At 45.4% G+C, this 22,622-nt stretch overlaps 2 protein-coding genes and 1 long non-coding RNA gene across 3 annotated transcripts in view; all 3 read left to right on the top strand.

Annotated features, from left to right (window-relative positions):
• Positions 1-97: 97 nt before the first annotated feature.
• LOC139215760 (secretagogin-like) lies at positions 98-4,974 on the top strand. The gene is made up of 11 exons (XM_070846803.1): positions 98-164; positions 1,217-1,287; positions 1,675-1,770; positions 2,006-2,095; positions 2,485-2,541; positions 3,145-3,222; positions 3,319-3,374; positions 3,497-3,542; positions 3,680-3,739; positions 4,155-4,223; positions 4,849-4,974. The coding sequence occupies exons 1-11, from the start codon at positions 107-109 to the stop codon at positions 4,972-4,974; spliced, it is 807 nt and encodes a 268-aa protein (XP_070702904.1). The 5' UTR covers positions 98-106.
• A 2,220-nt stretch (positions 4,975-7,194) lies between these two features.
• Positions 7,195-7,561, top strand: LOC139215124 (uncharacterized). Its single transcript, XR_011585506.1, has 3 exons — positions 7,195-7,239; positions 7,349-7,392; positions 7,475-7,561. It is a non-coding gene; the product is annotated as an uncharacterized lncRNA (long non-coding RNA).
• A 5,860-nt stretch (positions 7,562-13,421) lies between these two features.
• The window catches only part of LOC139215154 (protein MTSS 1-like), a 46,747-nt gene continuing 37,546 nt past the window's right edge, over positions 13,422-22,622 (top strand). The window contains exons 1-2 of the mRNA XM_070846024.1: positions 13,422-13,610; positions 21,745-21,806. Coding sequence (XP_070702125.1) covers positions 13,539-13,610; positions 21,745-21,806 — 134 coding nt within the window. The 5' untranslated portion in view covers positions 13,422-13,538. The remainder of the gene's footprint in view (positions 13,611-21,744; positions 21,807-22,622) is intronic.

The raw sequence follows: 22,622 nt of genomic DNA, 5'->3' as shown, positions 1-22,622 counted from the left end.
ATCTCTGTGAGCTCTGCAGACGTCAGACGGTGAAATCAGAGCATCATTTTAACCCTTTCTCCCTCCTGTTTTCCTTATCTTCTGGCCTGGACTGGTCTCTGGCACCATGGACAGCCTGGACGCTGCAGGTTTCTTACAGATCTGGCAACACTTTGACGTGGATGGTAAGAAAGAGTTTTAATGTTGATTCACTGAGAACCTGCAGTGTGTACACTCAGTAAATAATGTGGTTTATCTTTATTATGTGGTGCAGGTTTGCATGAACGCTCAAGTCTCAACTGTTGCTCAGCACATTTTTACATTTCCAATTATCTGCAGAACAGATGCTGTAAAAACTGATTTAACAGTTAGTATTTAATGTGTCATCAGTGAAGACCGGGGGGGGGGGGGGGGGTCACTTCCCGCCTGCTCAGGAGGAGACTGAACCCCAAAAGTGCAGCTAATAGATGTGTTGATGTGGGGGAGGGGGGTGGAGGTTGTTTTCTGCACCAGTGGACCGAACTCGTGTTTCCCTTCCAGTGGCTGTCTGTTGGGGGGGTTAATGATCACATCTGAGCAGATCCTATGATCCTGTGTACATGCAGAGTTACTGATGAACAGAGGCACGATGTTCCTCACTCCAAAGTCACATAGTAGCAGTTCTGGAGTTTTCCATTATATCGCATGGTCTTCCTCAGAGGGTGGAGCTCCCTAATGAGATCTTCACGTGGTTCAGGAGAGAGATGACGGAGGCATGTAGAAGCTTTTAAGGCTCAGGGAGGTTTGTCTTCGATATCACTTTGGAGACACGTCGTCATAAACTAACCCAGAGCACAAGAATTAACTTATCAACCATGAAAAAAGGAAAATAAAAACTATTTGACCAGTGGTAACACGTGGTTTTTAGTTTTTCTGCTACTTCACACTCGTTCTCCACTGCATCTCAGAGGGAACTGTAGCAGCTGGACCAGTCTCCATGATCAGTACTTTTACTTTTGGTATTTTATACCTTTGCAACTACAATTAATCATTTCTGCACTGTTGAGCTCCTGCTTCAGTAAATGACCCGAGGACTGACAGGTTCATACTGTTGCTGTCACTTGTAGCCAGAACTAAAACAAGTGCACTCAAGTAATTGTACTTAACAGTCAGATAATTTGGAAAAAGCATCTAAACTTGTCCTCCATCACATCTTAATAAGCTGCAGGTGAAGTGATGATGCCTGCTTGTGTTTTAGATCACGGCTACATCGAAGGGAAGCAGCTGGACGCCTTCTTTCAACTCATGCTCAGCAAATTTGGGATGAAGGTAAAGAGATGAAACATGAGGCTGCTTGTTCACTTTGTCCTCCTGCACACATGGTGATGAAAGGCAATATAATCTGTTTAGTTTGTAAAGTTATCTTATCAGTGAATCTTCTCACAGCAAAAGAGTGTTTGTAGAAATCATTGATGGTCTGTATGTAACGTTCAGTGAGCATCATGGTTGTATCAAACTGCACCAACACATTTATTCAGTTTTAAAATGTTGGTTTTTATTTATTTTGTTGTTGGTGAAAGCAGAACAGCAGAACAGTTACATCCTAGTTTGTTCTTAAAGCTACAAAAATGTTTAAAATCAACAAATTCCACACTGCTGAAGTGTTTAGGAAGTCACTGTTAAATAAAGTGACCACTGAAGTCCATGTTGCTTCAGAGGGAGGAGATAACGGAGGACCACGTCAGGCGACTGAGACAAAGATTCATGTCTGCTTATGACGGCACAGCTGAAGGACGTCTGCAGATACAGGAGGTACCTTTACCTTTTCCCTCAGTGTAGATACACACATCAGTCTGCTGCCCTCAGAAATGTTGGGTTATGGTTGGTTAGACGCAGCGTGCATCAGTCATTTCTAAGTCTTACTGTACATGTAAGGGGGCAACACTTACATTTACAGCTTCACTGAATTAATGGGATGGAAATTCAAAAGTAATTCACTGTTTAAAGTCATGTTGAGTCACAGTGGATGTAAATGTTTCCTCTCCAGCTGGCCACCACGATGCTGCCGGAGGACGAGAACTTCCTGCTTCTGTTTCGCAGAGAGGCGCCGCTGGACAACAGCGTGGAGTTCATGAGGGTGAGGGTCAAAGGTCAACACACGACGAGGAGAATGAAGGAAGCAAGCAACAAAAAGACACAAGTGTTAGAACTGAAATAAACCCAGAGGACAGGACGGCACAGGTTTGGTGCCACGACCACCCCAACATGCTCAGTTATTACACCCATCATCGTAAAACCTCATCTGGAGTGAGACCGTCACAAACTGGCCAACCAGAAACAAACATTTAAAAAGCAGAACCTTCCAAAATGTTTGACTCCACCAACTACTGAGCATGAACTGTCTGTCCTGTCAGTCTTCAGGACAAACAGAGAACAATCATTAACATTCATTCATCGCGGAGGCTACACTCAGACTTACTCTACATTTCATTGTGCTTTCAGTGATTTTTTTTTTTGTCCGTGTAGATCTGGAGAAACTACGACACCGACAGCAGCGGCTACATCTCAGCTGCCGAGCTCAAGGTAACTGTGGCAGACCAGTTTACTTCAGAAGGGTTTCCACCTGGTCAGAGAAGGACTGAGTTAATCACAGGGGGGATCTCGACGTTGGATTTCTGTTTGAAATCAGAAATGTTGTGGCCCCTTTTCTATTCTGTAATCAATAAATCATGAAAGCAAGTTTAGCAGTTGGTTAAAACTGGGTTATTGGTGGAACATTGCAGAGCTATGGAAAGTGATAAATACCTCAAATTAACAGTTCAACAGGCTTCAATAAAGAGGCCTCAGCAGCAGGAGAGGGTTTACTGACACAAGTGGCTTTAAGAACATTTACTAAAACTCCAAGAGAAAGGAAACGGAGACTGACAAACCGTTTGGGGGATATTGTACCTGTGAAGAACATTAGATGAATCTAAAAACACCAGCATGAGTCAGAGGACTGCAGGCATGAAAACATTAGAAAAGAAATAAGATGGAGGGAGCAGACAAAGCACCACAGTGTGGAGGCAACCTGCAGCCTCACACCTGCCGCCTGTTAGCGTGCGGCTGCACCTGATTGACTGAGGCCCCTGCATGGTCCTGGTCTGATGGCTTTTGAGTTGTGCTTCTCCATCTTTGTCCCTCCAGGGCTTCCTCCAGGACCTCTTCCTCCAGCACAGGAAGTCCATCACCCCCGACAAGCTGGAGGCGTACACGGACACCATGGTAACCAGCGAGGGAGGAGGCGGGCCGTGCTGATCACATGTTATCACTGCATGTCATTGATTGTTGACTCCACCGTGACTTTTTTCTCCCCTGTAGATGAAGATGTTTGATAAGAACAGGGACGGCAGGCTGGACCTTAATGACCTGGCCAGGTACCGTGGAGAGATACAGCAGATCAGATGTGATTGTAATCAGACTGACGTACAGTGACACATTCTAAACGCATCAGTCTTCAGTGTGAAATAAGTAAAATAATCTTTCTTGTTGTCTCAAGAATCTTGGCCCTGAAAGAGAACTTCTTACTCAAGTTCAAGATGGACGTAAGTTTGTCTATTTGATATTTAATTTGAATTTCCTCTGATAAAAAACCAGCAACACGTTCCTGCTGTTCTGTATAAATATTTAATGCCTAATTCTCCTAGTTTCATCATTTTTTACTTGCTGTATTTGCTGTCAGGCCTGCAGTCAGGAGGACAGGAGGAGAGACTTTGAGAAGATATTTGCTCACTATGATGTCGTAAGTCTGAATTCAGACTTTTGTTCTTGTTTACCGTCTGATCGGAGGCAGCAGGGATGTTTTTACAGAGTGGAAACATCCCTGTTCTGGTCATACAGACCTGAATCTATTACAGTGACTCTGCTAATAATACCATCTTCATGAGTGTTTGTGTTAAAGCTGCTGGTCGTGACAAACAACACACTTTTTAGTTATCTGGCTCTTTTGCTCATCGTGCTTTGGAAAATGATTCTTATTTGAAGTTGTTAAAAAAAAGAAAAACATCAGATGGCAGCTTTTATGAATTTGCCAGGAAACGATGTCATTGGCAGATCAGGTTCTAATCCTAAAATATAATTCTAACACATTTTCAGCTCGCACTTTTTTGAATCAAGTCACAAAGAAGTTCATGAACTGTGTGTGTGTGTGTGTGCAGAGTAAGACAGGTGCGTTAGAGGGCCCGGAGGTGGACGGATTTGTCAAGGACATGATGGAGCTGGTGAAGGTAAAACATTTTCACCCATCATGACTTCACTGCTGTTATTAGAAGTTCACACTGACACATTAACTCTCTCTTGTCTGGATCATAAGCATGAAGCTAAAGCCAGGAAATGGTTAGCTTAGCTTAGCTTAGCTTAGCTTAGGCAGCGGATGCAGGAAGAAACAGCAAGCTCACTGATTTTGGCAATTGTCCTTTAAAACATATGCATTGAGGAGAACAGCTACATTTTTATTCTGGATGTTTTCTTTCTACTAGTCTGAAAGAAAACATGTTATGGAAGCAAAAAAAAAAGACCAGCACATGAAATAACAGGCATCATTTCATGGTAAGCAGCAGGCTGGTGCTGTGACTCCTCTTGGGAGGGGGGCTCGCATCACCACATCACAGCTGCAATCAAAATGTAGAACTGTTCCTTTAATATCATGACAGAAGAAAGCAGTTACAGGTAGTTTAGTGAACCCCCCAGCTAGATTTGAGGTCCAGCTCTACTGCACCGTTATCCAACCAGAGGCCGTGTCGTCCTGTCCTTCAGCCGTGAGACATTTTCATCCATCAGGAATTATGCAACCATTGATGTCTGACTCTGTGTTCACTCCCCCTCCCCCCTCCCCCCTCCTCCCCCCTCCAGCCCAGCATCAGTGGCACAGACCTGGACAGGTTCAGGAAGGCCCTGATGGGTCACTGTGACATCAACAGAGACGGAAAGATCCAGAAGAACGAGCTGGCGCTCTGCCTCGGCCTCAAGCTCCGCTAACGGTCTCCTCACCCTCCTCTCTTCCACCTCCCCCCTCAATATTTAACCTTTCCCTCCTCTTTCTCAGTTCTAATATGCATCTTTCCTCTCTTTCCTCCCTCCTGACTCGTTCCTTCTCCCGTCTCCTCCCTAACTGGCTCTCAGTTTGGTGTTAAAAGGCTCAGTAATGTAGCAGTATATCATTTTATATATTTAACTGTATTAAAATGCCCTGCAGGGGTCAAATTAATGTGTATTAAATGTGGATTTATGATTTAAATTTAAATCTTTGAAAAAATATGTAGTTAATGTAGTTGGTGTTTTCATTTCTGTACGACATGCTGCTTCTTTGCAATGTGGTAAAATATGAAACAGTGTTTGCGTGAAGTTATTGTGAAACTTTAGTAACATGAATGATGGTTAATAAAATGGACTGACTGTCTTTCATTCATCACATTCATTACAAACAGCCTGATAAGTCTTCCAGTGGTCCTGATAGAATTTACACTGTACAGAGAATATCTTTTTATATTTTATATTTGTCATGGCTGAAACGCTTTAGATCACGAGCTAAGAGGGTTGAAACTGAGTTCATTTAACAACCACATACAGCAAAAAACTTATTACAATATGTTTATTCTGTTTATCTAAAATGAAACTTCACCACATTTTAAGTTATGTCTGTTTTTCCTTTTAATGAAGTTGTTCTGTGGCGATGCAATGAAGGAGCCTGCAACAAAAACTGCATTATTAAGTCACTGTCAGTGTGAAATGAATATCTGCCTGGAGGGAAGGAGATCAATCTGAAAACTGATTACACGCTTTGGGAAAGATCATCATCAGTAAGATAACAAAGGTAAAACTACGATCAGTGTCCTTATAAGTTCCTTGCCTAATTTGTATTTAAGCGTGCATGTGTGACGGATGTGGGGCATAAAAAGGAACGATTCAAGGGAATGTTTCCCTGCATTTAACGGTTCCTGCAGAGGCCATTTAACCCACTGTTTGCCCTCTGCTCCCCTCAGCAATGCAAAGTGTCACTAAGTGGGACATGTTCTTATTTTCTAGCTATCTCCTCAAAACCATCAAAATCATTACATGTGAGAAAGAAGAGGGGGTCACTGAGCAGAGATCCTGAAATCCTGAATCAAAACATAAACAAAGGAAAACACAAACCTGCAGAAGAGATGTAACCCATCATCTGCACCTCTGCTCCCTAAACATGCAGGAATAGGAATTAATAAAGTGCATCTCTGTCTCTGTTACACGTGCAGTGGATGCTTAAGGTGGTAGGACTGAGAGGAGAGTGGACTTGACCTCCCCTCCCTCCCTCCCTCCCTCCACCGCACCGCAGGGCCTCGGAGCTCCTGGTCGTGGGTGGGAGCGTCTACAAGCAGTGATCTCAGGCTGAAATCTGGTTCTGTCACACACGTCTTCTTCTCTGATCTGACAAACTGTATTACACATCGCACAGTACAGGATATGAAATGATTATCACCAGATGGGGGGGGGAAGCACCAACTGCATGACCTTATGGGGAAGCAGATGTAAACAACAGTAGCTAACATTAGCATGAAGGACTAGAAAGCTGCTCCAGGACTTCAGTCTCCTTGAAGACTTGTCTCTCTCTGTTGTGGATCAGCTCCAAAAAGTAGTGCCGTTATTATCCAGATTTTGAATCCTGAAACATCTTTGAAATCATCTGTGAGCAGATCTGGACAGTTGGACGTGTGAACCCGTCACATTAGCAGATAATCTGGGCCGAACATCTGTACCGACCGTGGCATCAGACCAGATTTCTCCTCTGCTTGGAGAGCAACAAGTTCTTCTTTGGGTGGTGGGACTACTTTCTGTTGTTTTCCAATGAGGAAATAGTTTCAAGGTTTCAATTTTTGTTCATTTTCAATTCATTAAACTATCCACATGAAGAGATACCACCAGGTGTAGGTCAGAAATCATCTTTATGTGAGTTTGGTGGAGTGAGTATTGAGGGAGATCTACAAACTGAGCAGGTCTTAGCTGAGAGAGGTCAATCATAGCTGATTAGTTCAAGTGCAAACACCTGTGCAGGTCGCCACAAGCCTGACTCCTCCAGCCTGATTCCAATTACCTGATTGGTGTGAGACACGATTGGCTCAGGTAAGAACACTTGAAAAGGACCACTGTGGAAGCAAGAGTCATGAAGCACCAGTGGTTTCAGGTTTGTTTGGTTACGAGCAACACAGGTTGTGCAGGCTGTTTGGTTTGTGTTTAGAACAAAGGAATGGCCTCTGGATTTTGTGTGAGGTGAGACTGCTTTTCCTCAGATTTGACAACTTGTTTCTGTCCTGACTTGGTTTTGTTAACCCTCTTTTTTTTTTTTTTTTTTTTTTTTTTTTTTTTTCTTTTATTCCAGGGTGCTCCTGCTCTCACTATTAGCCTTTGGACAGCATGCTAGGGGTAAATATTCACACAACAAACTCCAGCTCCCTTTAGAAACTTCTTGAATGACCGTTTTAAAATGTCTTCTCTCTCTTTCTAGCACTCAGCTACAGAAGTGGAGGCTCCAGTGGGTATAGACCCTACCTTCAATTGGCTCAGGATTTTCCAAGAAGCTACAAACCTGCTCCTTCCAGTTATGAGAATTCTGCAGCTTCTCCAAATATTTATGGCCCCGCTCGCCCTGAAACTAGTTCATTTCAGAACCTGAAGCCTGCTGCTGCAGCAAGTGTAGGACGTTATAATGGTTCTCCTGGTAGGCAAGTAGATGGCTACAGTCCAGAGGGAAGTGTTTCCACTTACAAGCCTAGCCCACTGATCCGCCAAAATCCACAGCAGCCACATTATCAACCTGTTGTTGATGAAACTGTTCAGCAGACCAAAGATGGCATGTGGGATTTAGCTTTTCCACTGAATGAAGATGGATTTGACTCGGGTATTGTTTCAAGCTATGGAATTGAGATGCATTCTGATCAGCAGCCGAGCTACCCGGCCAAGCCCCAGCAGCCGAGCTACCCGGCCAAGCCCCAGCAGCCGAGCTACCCGGCCAAGCCCCAGCAGCCGGGCTACCCGGCCAAGCCTAGCCCACTGATCCGCCAAAAACCCAGACAAAATCCACAGCAGCCACATTATCAACCTGTTGTTGATGAAACTGTTCAGCAGACCAAAGATGGCATGTGGGATTTAGCTTTTCCACTGAATGAAGATGGATTTGACTCGGGTATTGTTTCAAGCTATGGATCTGATAACCAGCCCCAGCAGCCGAGCTACCCGGCCAAGCCCCAGCAGCCGGCCAGGCCCCAGCAGCCGAGCTATCCGGCCAAGCCCCAGCAGCCGGCCAGGCCCCAGCAGCCGAGCTATCCGGCCAAGCCCCAGCAGCCGGCCAGGCCCCAGCAGCCGAGCTACCCGGCCAAGCCCCAGCAGCCGGCCAGGCCCCAGCAGCCGAGCTACCCGGCCAAGCCCCAGCAGCCGGCCAGGCCCCAGCAGCCGAGCTATCCGGCCAAGCCCCAGCAGCCGGCCAGGCCCCAGCAGCCGAGCTACCCGGCCAAGCCCCAGCAGCCGGCCAGGCCCCAGCAGCCGAGCTACCCGGCCAAGCCCCAGCAGCCGGCCAGGCCCCAGCAGCCGAGCTACCCGGCCAAGCCCCAGCAGCCGGCCAGGCCCCAGCAGCCGAGCTACCCGGCCAGGCCCCAGCAGCCGAGCTACCCTGCCAGGCCCCAGCAGCCGAGCTACCCGGCCAGGCCCCAGCAGCCGAGCTACCCGGCCAAGCCCCAGCAGCCGAGCTACCCGGCCAAGCCCCAGCAGCCGTCCAGGCCCCAGCAGCCGAGCTACCCGGCCAAGCCCCAGCAGCCGTCCAGGCCCCTGCAGCCGAGCTACCCGTCCAAGCCCCTGCAGCCGAGCTACCCGTCCAAGCCCCTGCAGCCGAGCTACCCGTCCAAGCCCCTGCAGCCGAGCTACCCGTCCAAGCCCCTGCAGCCGAGCTACCCGGCCAAGCCCCTGCAGCCGAGCTACCCGGCCAAGCCCCTGCAGCCGAGCTACCCGGCCAAGCCCCTGCAGCCGAGCTACCCGGCCAAGCCCCTGCAGCCGAGCTACCCCCAGCAGAGTGCGCCAGACTCTGCTCCTCAGGGAGGTGTTGCTCCAAGAAGTTCAAGACCAAGGCCGCTGGGATATCTCTACAATTCCAGGTGGCAGCAGGTGCCTGCATACATCGAATATCGCCAACCTTAGGTATTTAAGTGTTGGCTTTTTCTTTTTCAAAAGCTTTGTTAAGCAGTATATACTGTCACGCAAGAATTGTGGCATTTATGAGCATGCATGTGCTTTGCAACAAGATTAAGTTTAATTTTCTTTCAAGGTTAAGTGCACTGACCTTAATGGTTTCTCTTCTCAGGTTCCTGAAGCTGTCGGTCCTGACGTTAACTTTTGTGAACTTCAATAAAGTACTTGAAACTGCACTTCTGGTCAATGGCTGTCATTTGAAGCTTGTTTAATATACAGTCTTTCAATTTGCTCTAAACTTACTGTATTGAACTCCTGGTTATCAAGCTGAGTAACATTGAAATGGTGGTTCGGTATATCTGCAAAATACTTAATGAGGTTCTGCTTTAAACCTTTAAGAACTTTTGCTTTGTTAAATCAAATTACTTGACTTTTTTTTTGTTTAAACTGTGTGGGCTTATGTTCCAAAGAACAAAGTTAAACTTGCATCAATCCAAAAAGCTCAGACACACAGCAGTTGCAGACTTTTACCCAGCTGCCAACTTGATCAGCAGTTTGCCAAGCCAGGTGGTAGGCTGGAAAACTATAGTGGACAGACATCAAGACAGTGAGCCTACCAAACTTCTGCAGTGGGCTGCTCTTTTTAGAAAATGACTGCTATCATGCTCAGTTAGTGTTTGTTTACAGTCAACTAACTTTCTACACTGCTGCTATTGGCTGGTGTACGACTCAAAGTTGGTGCTGCAATTAACACAATTGCAGGGCTTTGATTTTCCCCCCCCTGTAAATAAGTGTCCTGTTTCTCTCATCCCACATCAAATTTGTTCAGTTCTGGGGTTGAAGGTGTATTAAGCTAAAGCAGACATGGCAAAGACTCAGTAGTTTCTCTCTAACAGATACAAGCAGCAGAGCAGTTTGATGCCACACTTTTTCTGATGAATGCCATCATGTGCAAAGAGTCTGGTATTCAATGCTTATTGTATTGAAATGTTCATTTAACCCAGGGTGGGATGGCTCTTCACACCCAAAGAAATAGTAAGTCAGCATCTGAAACTGATACAGCAAGATGGCCTCTTATCAGAGCCTGATCTGTTTTACCTCATATCTGATGATCATTTTCTGTCTAAAGGGCATAAATAAAGTGATCAGATGTTTTGAGCCTGCAGGCTGATCCAATTACTAAATACCTTTGCACTGGCATTGTTGATGTGTTGGTCCAAGTCTGAAGACTCTTGTGCACATTTTAAAAGACTATCAAGGGGAGAAGGTGCAGGCTGGTGATCAAATGTTCTTCAAAGAAGTGCTGATGTCTCCCTGTGACTTCAGTCTTTTTTTTTTTCCCTGTAGTTTTAAAGGTGCATGTTGGTTTCTTCGTCTGAGCGCTGATGTGAATGTAGCTGAAATGCAGTCACGATCCTCATGACGAGACTCATAAAACAGCTTCTGAACTCGATTCAAGATCCTCTGAATCCTGAGTCTCCAGTTCCACTTTCCTCCCACTTCTCTTTCTCTGTTTTCTCCCCCTTTTCTCCCTCTCCCCTTCTCTCTGATAGCTGTTATTAGTTCATCCTTCTCCTGTTTGGGGGAGATAATGACAGAGAACGCTGCTTGTTGTGCACTGACTATCAGTGTGTGTGTTGCTGCTCCCTGTCATTAAGCAGCCAGTCTGTGTGGTTACAGTGACACAGCTTTGACTGTTTGAAGCTCTGCCAGCTCCACCATCTGATCCCAGATCGTCCTCCATTAAACCGCTCGGCCTGCTGGCTCCAGTGCAGCCTCCAGATCTTCACTTCAGGGCCAGAAGTCTGCAGGTTTTCCCTCTCAGCTGGTGTAGAGGGACGCCGGTGACAACTTGTTCCCTAAATTTGATGTTTACTGATAAAATTACAAAGCACTCGGTTGAACAATCTTCTAAATACATTGTTCATAGATTTTTTTTATGTGCACCTGGATCTACATCTGCATCATAATCAATAAGAGAAAGAGGAATATACTGTAAAAAGCTTTGATTTTGTTTAGTTTTCTTGGAATATTTTTCAGTAATTTAACCCTTTCATGCATGAATTATGATAACCTCAGTCAGGATTTTTTATTAAGTGTTTTTATTTATCTGAATAAAAAACAAGATTTGAACTTTTTAACCCAAATTTTATAAAGATATATTTACATGTCCAGTATAGTTGAAATATAACTGGTGATGCATGATGTACACTGCAGTGGACATGTGATTAATCATAATTTCCTCCCAATATAAAATGAATACTTGGAAAATTTAGCAATTGCATGACTCCTTAGATGTTACTTGATGTCACCATATGTTTCTTACCTGCATGGGTTTCTTTTTCTAGAAGGTTTGAACAGAAACAAATGAGCAACTTGGTGTTTCTGGCTGTCTGTCGGCCATCTTGGCTTCACTCTGAGTGGATGAGATGATGCAGCAGCTTCACTGGAGCGGCTGATGTGCAGCTACACCATCAAAACTCATGCATATAGAAGAAAACAGCTTTTGAATAGCTGCACGCTGTAGTGACCTCTATGCATGAAAGGGTTAATGTAACTTTCAATGTAGTGACAGAAGCCACTAAAACCTCTTCACTAATATTTGAGATATTGAACAAAGAACAGACTCAAACACAAACACACACACACCATTTATAGATGATTTAGTTTCTCTTTAGTTTGATAGTTTCCTGCTGAAGCTGCTGTGGTGGGACATTAAAGAGGAAAACCACTGGGGGGTCACTGACTGGGTGTCTCCACTAGGTGTCCTCCTACTTACATGGAGGTCAGCAGTAGGAGTTAAAGAAGCTTCAGAAGCTGATGTGGACATTATGAGAATAAGGTACTGCAGCTGTTTCCTTACTCCTGGTGAATCATGGGAAACCTCTGAGGATGATGTTTGGCTTGTAGGAGGGGAAGATGAAGATGAAGTGTGTGTGACAGATGAGTGGGAGCAGCACACTCATGTAAATAACTATTTTAGTGTATTTGTATTAATAACATTTAATATTTCTATTATTTTGCCACTTTATATTTCAACTCCACGACATTTCAGAGGCAATTTTACATAATTTCACATAAATGCACCTGATGAAAATGTTTTTTATATTTCTGAAGTTTCCTCTCTCTGTCAAAACCTTTGGCTCGAACATGTCAACAAAATAAACCAAGAATCTTTAACCTGCTTCATCTAATGTATCCAAATGAATGCATTTTTAATGACATAATGCCTCATTTGCATATTTAAACATAATGTTTCATAAAACTTGTCATGAAAATCATATTTGTCATAATCAAAGTGATCAGCTGGTGAAGTTTGATGGTGAAACCTGCTTGTTAACCTTTGACCTCCTCAGTAACAGTAGCCTCACCTCCTCTTTTCTCCCTCCCTCCCTCTCTCTCTCTCTCTCTCTCTCCCTCCCTCCCTCTCTCTCTCCTCCTCTTCCTCAGCTGTCTGATCTTTTCCCAACAGTTCAGTAAACACTCACTAGGTGGCGGAGTAGTTTTAGATATGTGGGTGAGCTCCTCCACAGTGACAGTGAACACCACACAGCAGTGACATTTACAATTTATTTCATTGCATGTGCATTTTATTTTCTTCCTCTGTCTGTACGATTCTATTTTTCTTACTTTACATCTCATTTTTCATTATTTGATGACGTTGTATTTATTGTCTCTCTGTTACTTCTTCTAGTTTCTACCATTATTCTTTTTTTTTATTATTCTATCTTACATTATTGATGACATTTGATTTATCCCAATATAACTGTGACTCCTTCACTCCTTCCTCCTAGTCTTTAGACAACATTTTATTTATTTTGAGCCATGTGTAGAGGTAGTAGTGTAGATTACTCTAATCATTTATATTTATTTTACTATTTTATATAATTTCATTTCTCTTTATTTGATGTTATTCTGTTATTGACAGGAGGTGCTGTCGTGTTGCAGATTCCCTCTATGTGTCATAAACTTCATTTCTAATTGATTTTACTCCCCCCTGTACTCTCTGTGCCCCTCCCTGTAACACCCCCCCAGCTGAGGGCGGGGCCAAGCAGACGCGCGTCCCCGTCCGTCCAGGCGCGCCCCCGGGCCGTGTGTGTGTCCCTGAGCAGAGGCGGAGGAGCAGCCCGGTGGAGTAGATCCAGTGCGTCCTGCTGTCGGTGCTCCTCTCGGCTCCACCATGCGCCCCCTCCTGCACACATGGGCCCAGTCCGCCCTCCGTGGATACTAACGGCTCTGCTGCTGCTTCAGTCCGCCTCCTGCTCTCCTTCAGCCGGGGGGGCCTGAGCCCTGAGCCCGTCCACCTGCACCGAGCACCGCTGATTCCCTGAGATTCATCTGGTTCCTGGTTTATGGAGCGCAGCGTCTGAGTCCTGCGCACAGCCCCGAAGATGGAGACAGTGATGGAGAGGGAGTGCAGCGCGCTGGGGGGGCTCTTCCAGACTGTCATAGGAGACATGAAGGTAACAGTTTTATTATTTCACCTGATTTGTGGTTTAAATCTGTGCTGCACACACGACATGTGCCGGGGGGAGGTGAGGGTGAGGGTGTGGGGGGGGGGGGTAGATCCTGTTGCATCAAACATTTGCTTCCGTCTGTCGGTTTATTGGACATTTCCAGGCTTCATCATTAATGTGCTAATTATCCTGGAAGGGGGGGGGGGGGGTAAAGTGGGTGTGTTCAGGCTCAGGATGTGGCCGCCTGCAGCCCCCCCCCTTCCAAAATCTGACCACAGCATGTAAATCCAAACCCAGCCTCTTCATCCTGGTGACCAAATACAGCTACAGGCTGCTGATTACTGGGGTCAGTCTCCCCACCCTCAACCACGAGCCTCCCCAGGAACATTTTCCAGGGTTTGTAATGCTGCTAATGACTGAGGATGGACTGACATGCTTTCTGCAGATGTAACAGTGTGACTCAGACTAACCCAGCGGTCCAACACCTTCTTCTGCTGAACTACAGGGACGTCAGAGCAGAAACCAGGAGAAGCTCCTGCTGCTTCTTTGTCTTGTTTGTCTTGTTGCTGCCTGGAGATGTTTCACTCTTCTCTGACTCAACGATGAATCCATTCATTGTTTATCTGAGAGGATGTCTGGCAGATTAGATTCCAGATACTCACCGTCTCTCTCTGGTCCATCAGGACAGACGTGTGAAATTCTTTAGCTGAGAGCTACAGGAATAAAAAATGAAGATAAAATTAATACCTGATTAAGAAACGACAGGTATAAATACAATAAAGATGATATAATAAGATATATGTAGATGTATCCTATCAACACAGAAATATACGACACCACATATAAAACAGAGCGAAAGCAAATGGAGCTTCTGCAGCTGGTGGAGGAGTCTGTTGATCCAGTGCTGCTAATGAAAAATGGACACACACACACACACACACACACACTCACTAAACATATTTCTAGGTCACTTTGTTTTTTTTAGGTGTGTGTGTGTGTGTGTGTGTGTGATGTCTGCAGGTAGAAAAATGTTCACACCACCCATTTGGGCAGCAGAGCTGTGGAGGTTAACACTTAAGGTTAAAGTCTGGCTTCATGTATGTGCAGCTTGTGGGGAATGGTTAAGGTTAGAGGGACTAGTTAAGGTTAAGTGACTAGTTAAGGTTAGAGTGACTAGTGAAGGTTAGAGTGACTAGTTATGGTTAAAGGGACTGGTTATGGTTAGAGTGAACCTGCGGGGTCAGGTCACACTGAGGGTGTGTCGGGGGAGGGGCAGGGCGTAGCTTCACCCACCTGTTTCCATGGTGATGTAATAACAGACAGGTGGTTTCTAACAGGTGTGGCGGTTGGTTCACAGAGAGCTCTGGGAAATCTGCCTCCCCCTCTCCCCCTCCCCCCTCCTCCCCCCCTCCCTCACTGGAGACAAACACGTTAAAAGTATGAGCGTATTTCCTTTTAGCTTGTTGGTCCAGTGTTCCAGTGAGCTCCTCCTCTTCCTCCTCCTCCTCTTCCTCAATTTTACCCTCCCCTCTTCCTCCTCTGCCTCCCTCAAGTGTTTCCTCTTCTCTCTCTTATTTTCAGCATCCTCCCTTGTTACTGTTCTGTCCTTTTACCCCCCTCCTTCAGTTTGCTCTCCTATCTTCTTCTTCCCTTTCTTCCTCCTCCTCCTCCTCCTCCTCCTCCTTCTCCTCCATCTTTTCTCAGCTCCTCCTTCTCCTCCCTTCTAGTGAGTCCTGATCCTTCATGCATCTCTTTCACGGCACTGTTTCATGCATGTTGATCCCAGAATGACTGAAACTTTCTAACCTGATGTGACAGCACAGATTTATTTCTGATGTTTTATCCATAAAAGCAGATGAAATGAGAAGACTTCCATTTTATAATCTGTGGTGTTGTTTAATCTAATGCACCATTTATGAGCTCATGAGGTTTGGTGTTAAAACCAAACTGTTGCTGACAGATGAATACAGACTAAGATAAGATTAAAACAATCAAGTGTGGTTCCTAAAGCTTTACGGAGAGAAAAGTGCACATAAAAGTTAAACTAATCTCATTTCCTCAGTCCTCTGTGTCACTCTGGGCTCAGGCTTCACCACATCCTGCCTGTTTTGATGCAGGAGCAGTGGAACAAAGACAAACACTGACCCAAGTTTCACGTTAGCTGTTTTTAACCTCGATGACCTGTATCAGTTTCCTCTCCTCACCCGGCAGCGCGGCAACGCCAAGAGCCAAAAAACACTCTGATTTCCCTAAAACAGCTTCTCAGTTTTTGCCAAACAAACAGGAGGAAATGGAGCGTTTAATAGGGACTATTTTCAGCCGCGGATGAATCCACAGTTGAGTCAGAATAAACTACAGTGCTCACTGAGGCTCCCCGATGTGATTGTTAATAGATTCTGTGGCGCTCGGAGGCTCAGAGGAAGATAAACCAGGCTGTGATCCACACACAGCGCTCACTGAGAGCAACAACAGTGAAGCTTAATTCCTATTTTCATCTTGAATTACCGACTGAACGATGACAGATGAGGTGGAGACAGCCTGGCGTGTCAGACAGACAGGTGACAGACAGACAGACAGACAGACAGACAGACAGACAGACAGACAGACAGACAGACAGACAGACAGACAGACATGTGTGGGTGTGCAGAGATTCTCCTGCGTCACTGTTGGGGGAGACTCCGTCTTTCACGCACTCAGGTTGTGTTTGTATGTTCAGACTGCAGCGTCAGGTGACACACTCCCCGTTTCACCCCTCGGCCTCCCGTTTAATTAAAGGAAAACACCGAGAACACTTTGCTGCTGCGTTAATGAAGCCTGCTCGTCTGCCACTGATCACAAGGTTGGATTTAGGTTTGTGGTGCTGCTGCGATCCTCCTTCTTTTCAAAACAAAAAGTTGAACAATCTACAGCATTCAGTAGGCAGAGCATGCAGGTACCTGAGGGACCACAAGTGAAGAGGTGCTGATAAAGGAAGGATGTTGAAATGAACATGAGATCCAAGTTTACACGTTAATGGAGAATCCAGGAACCTGCCGGCTGGAAGCTCAACACAGCGTCCAGAGCTTGTTTTATCCTCTTAGTTTCCACCTTTATGACGTGAGGACACGAAAAGGGCCGGTAGAGCAGCGGAGACACGAACAGGGCCGCACCAAGGCTTCACGCTGTGTTATGTTACATCCCTGCAGTAGAAGTAGGCCGTTGTCACCACTGCAAACGTCAAAATGACTTCATGTACTGTGATTAAGATCAGGATGGAGATGAAGCTTGATATCTCTGCTGCAACACTTGATTTATAGTGATAATAACTCTTTCAGTGAAATGGACTCGATAGTCACACCATGATGCTTAGAGACATTTTAGAAACACCCATTTGATCTCGTACAGACTCGACATATTAGGGCTGAAATGATAGTTATCCATTAGTAAGAGGGCGGGATATTAATTAGCAACGATTGATGATTCACTATTTCACTTATTTTCTAAGCACACGTGCCAAAAATGAAGACATGAAGAGGATTTGCTGTCATTGTTGAATTATTATTTTTGGGTTTTGGATGAAAACTACTAATTTAAAGGATTCTTCTGACATTTGTAGATCCAATGATAAAGGGGTTAATCTAGAAAATATGTCAATTTCTTGTTAATTGATAACAAAAATAATTGTTATTCAACCGTAAAAACAGACATTTTTGTAAGTGGCTCACTTTAACCTGTCAAAATGAAAAGAGATCATGCAGAGATGCTCAAAAACGAGACAACGCACTGCATCATGTTGCAGCGCCCCCTAGTGTTGCTGTAAAAAGCACTTTGCTGTTAATCCACCAGCCTCTTTCAGGAGCTTCACCTGTAGCGTGGCCGTGCTGTCTGGCTGTGTGCTGCTCAGCGTCCACACGTCACTGTGCTGCTTAGATTCAAGACAAATTACTGTTGATCCGTTTAAGTGGAACCGATCTGCATGTTTTCCCCTGAAGGAGGAAGCAGCTCATCCTCTTCTGCTGTGAGCTGCTTCGCACCGAGCTTCACATCTGCCTTCAGAGTGTCTTTAGTGTTTTCCTCCCCGCTGAATAGACGCCGATCTGAAAGTGTGCTGCTGCTGCAGCTGCCGCCGTGGGTTTGGCACCGGCCCAAGTGATTTCTCATACTCACAGGAAGGTTTTACAATTACTCTGTTAACGTAGTGTGTGATTGGACCGCAGGACGAGGCGATGGTGACTCAGAGCCACGTTATTAGTCGTGTTTGTGTCCGAGTCGACGGTGTCAGCTGTGTGGCTGCTAAATCTCTCCTGTCTCAGCGGCTAGTTTGGGGCTCAGCAGGTCACGTGCAGTGGGTTCATCAAAGCTTCTTTAACTTATCGATGGAAACGGTGAGAGCCAAGAGACTCAGTCACACTGCTCAGACTGCAGCGGGATGATTCGTCTGGTTTTGCTCTTCCGTTGTTACACATTCTTCTTGATCCAACATGAATATGAAATACATTTATTAAGTTTATATTATATATTAAGTTTTTTAATGTGCTGGTGTACTTCAGCCCTCCCAGGACCAGTGTAGATAGAGAGATGCATGTGTGGACAGATGGACTACAGTTAAAAGGTATCCTACGATGTTAGAAAGGTAATCAATATAGAATCCTGTACACTGTAACACACATCTGCTTGCTAACTTAAAGAAAACTCAGTTATTGCTGCTAACCAACCAGGGTTGAAGGCTTTGCTGTGACTGTGACTGTGTGTGGTTTGAAGTGATGGCATTGAGCGTATTAGCCGAATGCTAATCACCATTTATCTTGGACTGAGCCACCGTCTTAATCACCTCTGAGCTAAAATAATCCCGGCCTCTTTGCGGGGGGGGGCAGCTGCTGTGTATCAGTATGGAGATCGTCATGGAAACATCACGGACAGAGCTGCATTGGCTCTGCTACCTCGGCCAAATGGGTCAGTGTTTGGTTGTGCGGGCCTGTTTATTGGCGTGACGCGCTCTGTTGTGTTTAGTGTCTGATGTCAGGGACACTTCTGTCTTGGTTTTAAGAGGTGAAATCCACTGTTTGGTACTCGAGGTGGCTTTTGTCGTTATCCTGATATTCCTCACATTCATGGAGTTAAATGCACAAAGGCACTGCTAGAATAGTTATTCATAGTTTTGTGCAATCGTCTTAACATATCCGTGTTTAAAAGTTATAAACTCTGACTGGATTCTAGAGCTGAATTTTTTTGTTTTTCCTGACAACTACATTTATTTATTTGAGATTTGTTTTGTACATTAAACATGAAGCTTCACCATCGTAGCGTCGCTAGAGCACGACTTCCATCTCGTGTGTGGAAACTGTAGAAAATCCAAACTGTAAAGGCAACAGATCGCAGTTTTATGTGCCGGATTATTTCTTGGCTGCGGGGAATAACTGTCCGGAGTCTCTGTTTGTTGCCTGGCAACTGCTCCCGAAAGGCCGACGGTCTGGCACACAACCCCCCCCCAGTAAAACCACAACTTGACGCTTTTACTCTTTAGTTTTTGTGCGGCTTAAACAAAAGCAATACAATGTGTTAATTACCCAGTGAGCCGTTTTCCTCTCCTTCACGCTAAGCTGCTTACGCATATTTCCCCAAACTCCTTCAAGGTCCAGTTATGGTGTTTCATTCAGTCTTAACCACGCCCACCGTGATGACATCACACAAATAGAAATATGTGTTTAATGACGCATGACGGCAAAATTGCTATTTGTTCAAGTAGTCAGGTAACATGGCAACGCAAGGCAACAGTGTCCCCTCATCTTCCTCCAGTGACAAAAGCCGGAGCCCATCGGGGAGTTCTGGTGGAGCCTTTTGAGAGAAGGTAGCTGCTGACGCCTCGAAAGGCTCACAGATGAAGAAGAAGTCTGGTTTTGATGCAGATCTTCAGTCAGTTCAGGCTTTTTTTTATTTGCTTTAACACCACAGAGAAACACAGATTTGTGTTGTCGTCTCACACGATCTGTGATGATGAAGAAGCAAACGGGGATCTCTGGGTTTAAACCCTGTGCAGCCGTTCGTGGAGCCAAACAAACGGAGAGGAGGATTCCTCAAGGACCAGCAGGCTGCCGCTGCCGCCTCTGGTTGTTGCCACGGTGACAATTTATGTCCTCAGTGACTGATTGATGCAGCGGCCCTGCCCTCAGCTCGGTGTGTGTGTGTGTGTGAGAGGGAGAGAGGGAGAGGGAAGTGGGAGAGGGAGAGGGAGGATGTAATAAGATGTGGGTATATACACACATATACATATATATATATATGTATACATGTATGTGTGTAGTGTGCAACAGCGAGGAAATGATGAATGAGTAATAAAGAACAGGAGGATGAGAGGAATGAATGAATGATTGAATGTGTGTGTGTGAGCTTGAAAGAAAGAAAAATACAACAACAACAAAAAAAAGTGTGAATATGAAAGTGACAGTGATGGAAACAAAGGAAGCAAATGTGTGACACAGAAAACAAACTGTGTGTGTTTGGGTGAGGGTGGATGCGTGCACGTGTGGCTCCCCCCCCCTCCCCATAAATCCTGCTCTGTCTGAAGCTCCTCCGCAGCTGCAGCAGCAGCAGCAGCAGCAGCAGCCGTTACCGTAGCAACGGTAGCCAGGTGATGACGCTGAGCATCACTCTCATAAAACAGAACGAGGACGAACACACCCAGCTGTCGGCCCCTCGGCTGGGCTGCGCTGCCAGAGAGGAGCGATGATGATGATGATGATGGTGGTGGTGATGATGGTGAGGAGGATGATGATGATGATGATGCTGACAAAAGGCCACGCCCACAAAGACAGGATCAGAGGGTGGAGAGGCTGTTCTAATGCAGTGTACGTTTCATCGTGATATGACTTCATTTCGATATTTGCTCCCGTTATATTTGGGGGGGCCCAGCCTGACCCCCCCCCCCCTCAGCCCCACCTGACCAATGAAGAATTATTGATTTAATTAATTTGTTCTTTATGTAGCATCACTCGCCTCACAAAACATACACATGAGTTTGTTGTCCCCAGGCAGCTGTACTGGGCGCCAAACGCCTCCAGTGTGGCGTAGACAAGGTGGATCCACATCAGGCCACAGACCTGTATTTGATAAGATGTGGTCTTAGTCATAGCGGTTTATACTGCAGATTATCAGTGAGGAGTGTGAGTCTGTCTTATACGTCTTCTCCTGGGGGGCCCTGGACACCCCTCTAGGACCGCTGCAGGCCCGTGGACCCTAAGTTGAGAACTGTTGGTCTAAACCTTAAAGTACCACAGTGACAAAGTTCGGTAACATACAGTATGATTCATGTGTGTGTGCTGTGAGGTCTGTTTTCATACAGAAAGCATGAAAGTAGATGACTTGAGTGTGTTTTAACTCCAGGATTCTTGTGGTATTTTCAAATACGGGTGGAAAAATATCTTATTTAAATGAGGTGACACCGTTTGTAGTCTAGACGACAGAATCCAGCGAGTGAAGAGACTCAGCCTCAGATGTTTCGCTGCAGTAGAAAAGCCCCACCCGCCCCGACAACATCAGGGGACTCCTGCCGACACGAGAAGCGTACCCCAGTTTCTTCTGTCTTTGTGTGTTTGTCTGCAGTGGCTCAGTGTTTCCCTCCGTACAGCCTGCTTCCTTCACACAGTGCTGCACTGCAGCGTTATCTGTGTCATATTAAACCCAGCCAGTGGCCCAAACTGTATTTGCGTGCCTGGGGGGTGCTGGCTGGCTTCGTCTGGGTGGGTGGGGCGAATGGATCGGCAGCATTGATCTGTCTCCTTGTTGGCTGTTGGCTCGCTGCTGCATCTGATGCCAGAGGTCCTGTACACGGGCTTTTCAACTTTTGTCGAGGAAGAATCTTTTTGGCTCTTGTTGAGTTTACATAATTATGTTTAATGTAAATGAAGATAAAAGTGTGTGCCCTGTACTGACCTTATTAAAGGGCATTTGCCAGACATGATCAATACAAATCAATACATAAATACAGTTTTTTGGTCACAGCAGCATTTGTGTCATTATAACAACATGATTTAAGGAAGCTGCCATGATGAGATTAGAACTCCACAGTTAGAGCTTCACTGTGAGAGATTCAGGTTGGAGCTGTAGAGGAAAATATTGTTTTCATGGTTTTTCTCTCTCTCTCTCCTTGTTTTTCTGTCTGCAGGGCAGTTATCCTGTCTGGGATGACTTCATCAGCAAGGCCAGCAAACTGCAATCACAGCTCAGGTAATACACACACACACACACACACACACACACACACACACACACACGGCTGTAATCTAGTCCTTAGGGGCAGCTTAGTCTGATCAAAATATATCCACTAAATGTGCTTTTGCCTCAGACAGGCATATTTTAAGTGTCTGACAACATTATTGAAAGGATTCCTACAGAGATTCACCAGTAAGATCCTTTTCATTTAAGCAGAGTCAGCTGTTGTACTGCTCTCTTCAAAGCCACCAGATTCCATTGACAAAAACAGTCATTTTACTTTGCTTAAAACAGAAATGGCTGCTGCCTCAGTTGGTTAGTTTGTTTGTGTTACTGTGTTACACGAATATTTCTGGATGTGAACTGACCCTTTAAAACACTGACGTCACACAATAACAGACACTAACTGTCTGATTGAGGCAGCGGTACACCAGTACTTCCCATGTAAAATTACCGTTTTTGTCAGTGGAGTCTGGTGGCTTTGACCCGAGCAATATAAGGACCTTACAGGACTTTCTCTGTAGCAACACACACGTACATTGACGACTCTTACAGCAACAAAACAGTTATTCTGAGAGTTCAGAAGAAACTCTCTAGTGCATTAGAGCTCTTTCATTTCTGTCGCTGATGTTAGTGCTGGTCGGCTGCTCCAGGATGTTAAAAGGGAAATGTGTGCACAGGTAGTACACACAGATACACACACCTGAAGAGTCTGAATAACCTGAGCTCATGAAAATCCAATCAGTCTGCTTCATTAAGTGTTTAAATGTCAGGCTCACCTCTCCGGTTCTGTCGCTTCATCCCCAACACTGTGGATCACTGACTTTACAC

Source organism: Pempheris klunzingeri, chromosome 16, assembly GCF_042242105.1.
Source record: "Pempheris klunzingeri isolate RE-2024b chromosome 16, fPemKlu1.hap1, whole genome shotgun sequence".
NCBI lineage: Eukaryota > Metazoa > Chordata > Actinopteri > Acropomatiformes > Pempheridae > Pempheris > Pempheris klunzingeri.
This window is presented reverse-complemented; position numbering and strand designations above follow the sequence as displayed.

What these genes read in the sequence shown, in the direction of transcription:
- LOC139215760 (XM_070846803.1), top strand. Translation starts at nt 107, where the DNA reads ATGGACAGCCTGGACGCTGCAGGTTTCTTACAGATCTGGCAACACTTT. An exon ending in TACTCAAGTTCAAGATGGAC is followed by an intron (nt 3,543 to 3,679) that starts GTAAGTTTGTCT and finishes ATTTGCTGTCAG; the next exon opens with GCCTGCAGTCAGGAGGACAG. An exon ending in ACATGATGGAGCTGGTGAAG is followed by an intron (nt 4,224 to 4,848) that starts GTAAAACATTTT and finishes TCCCCCCTCCAG; the next exon opens with CCCAGCATCAGTGGCACAGA.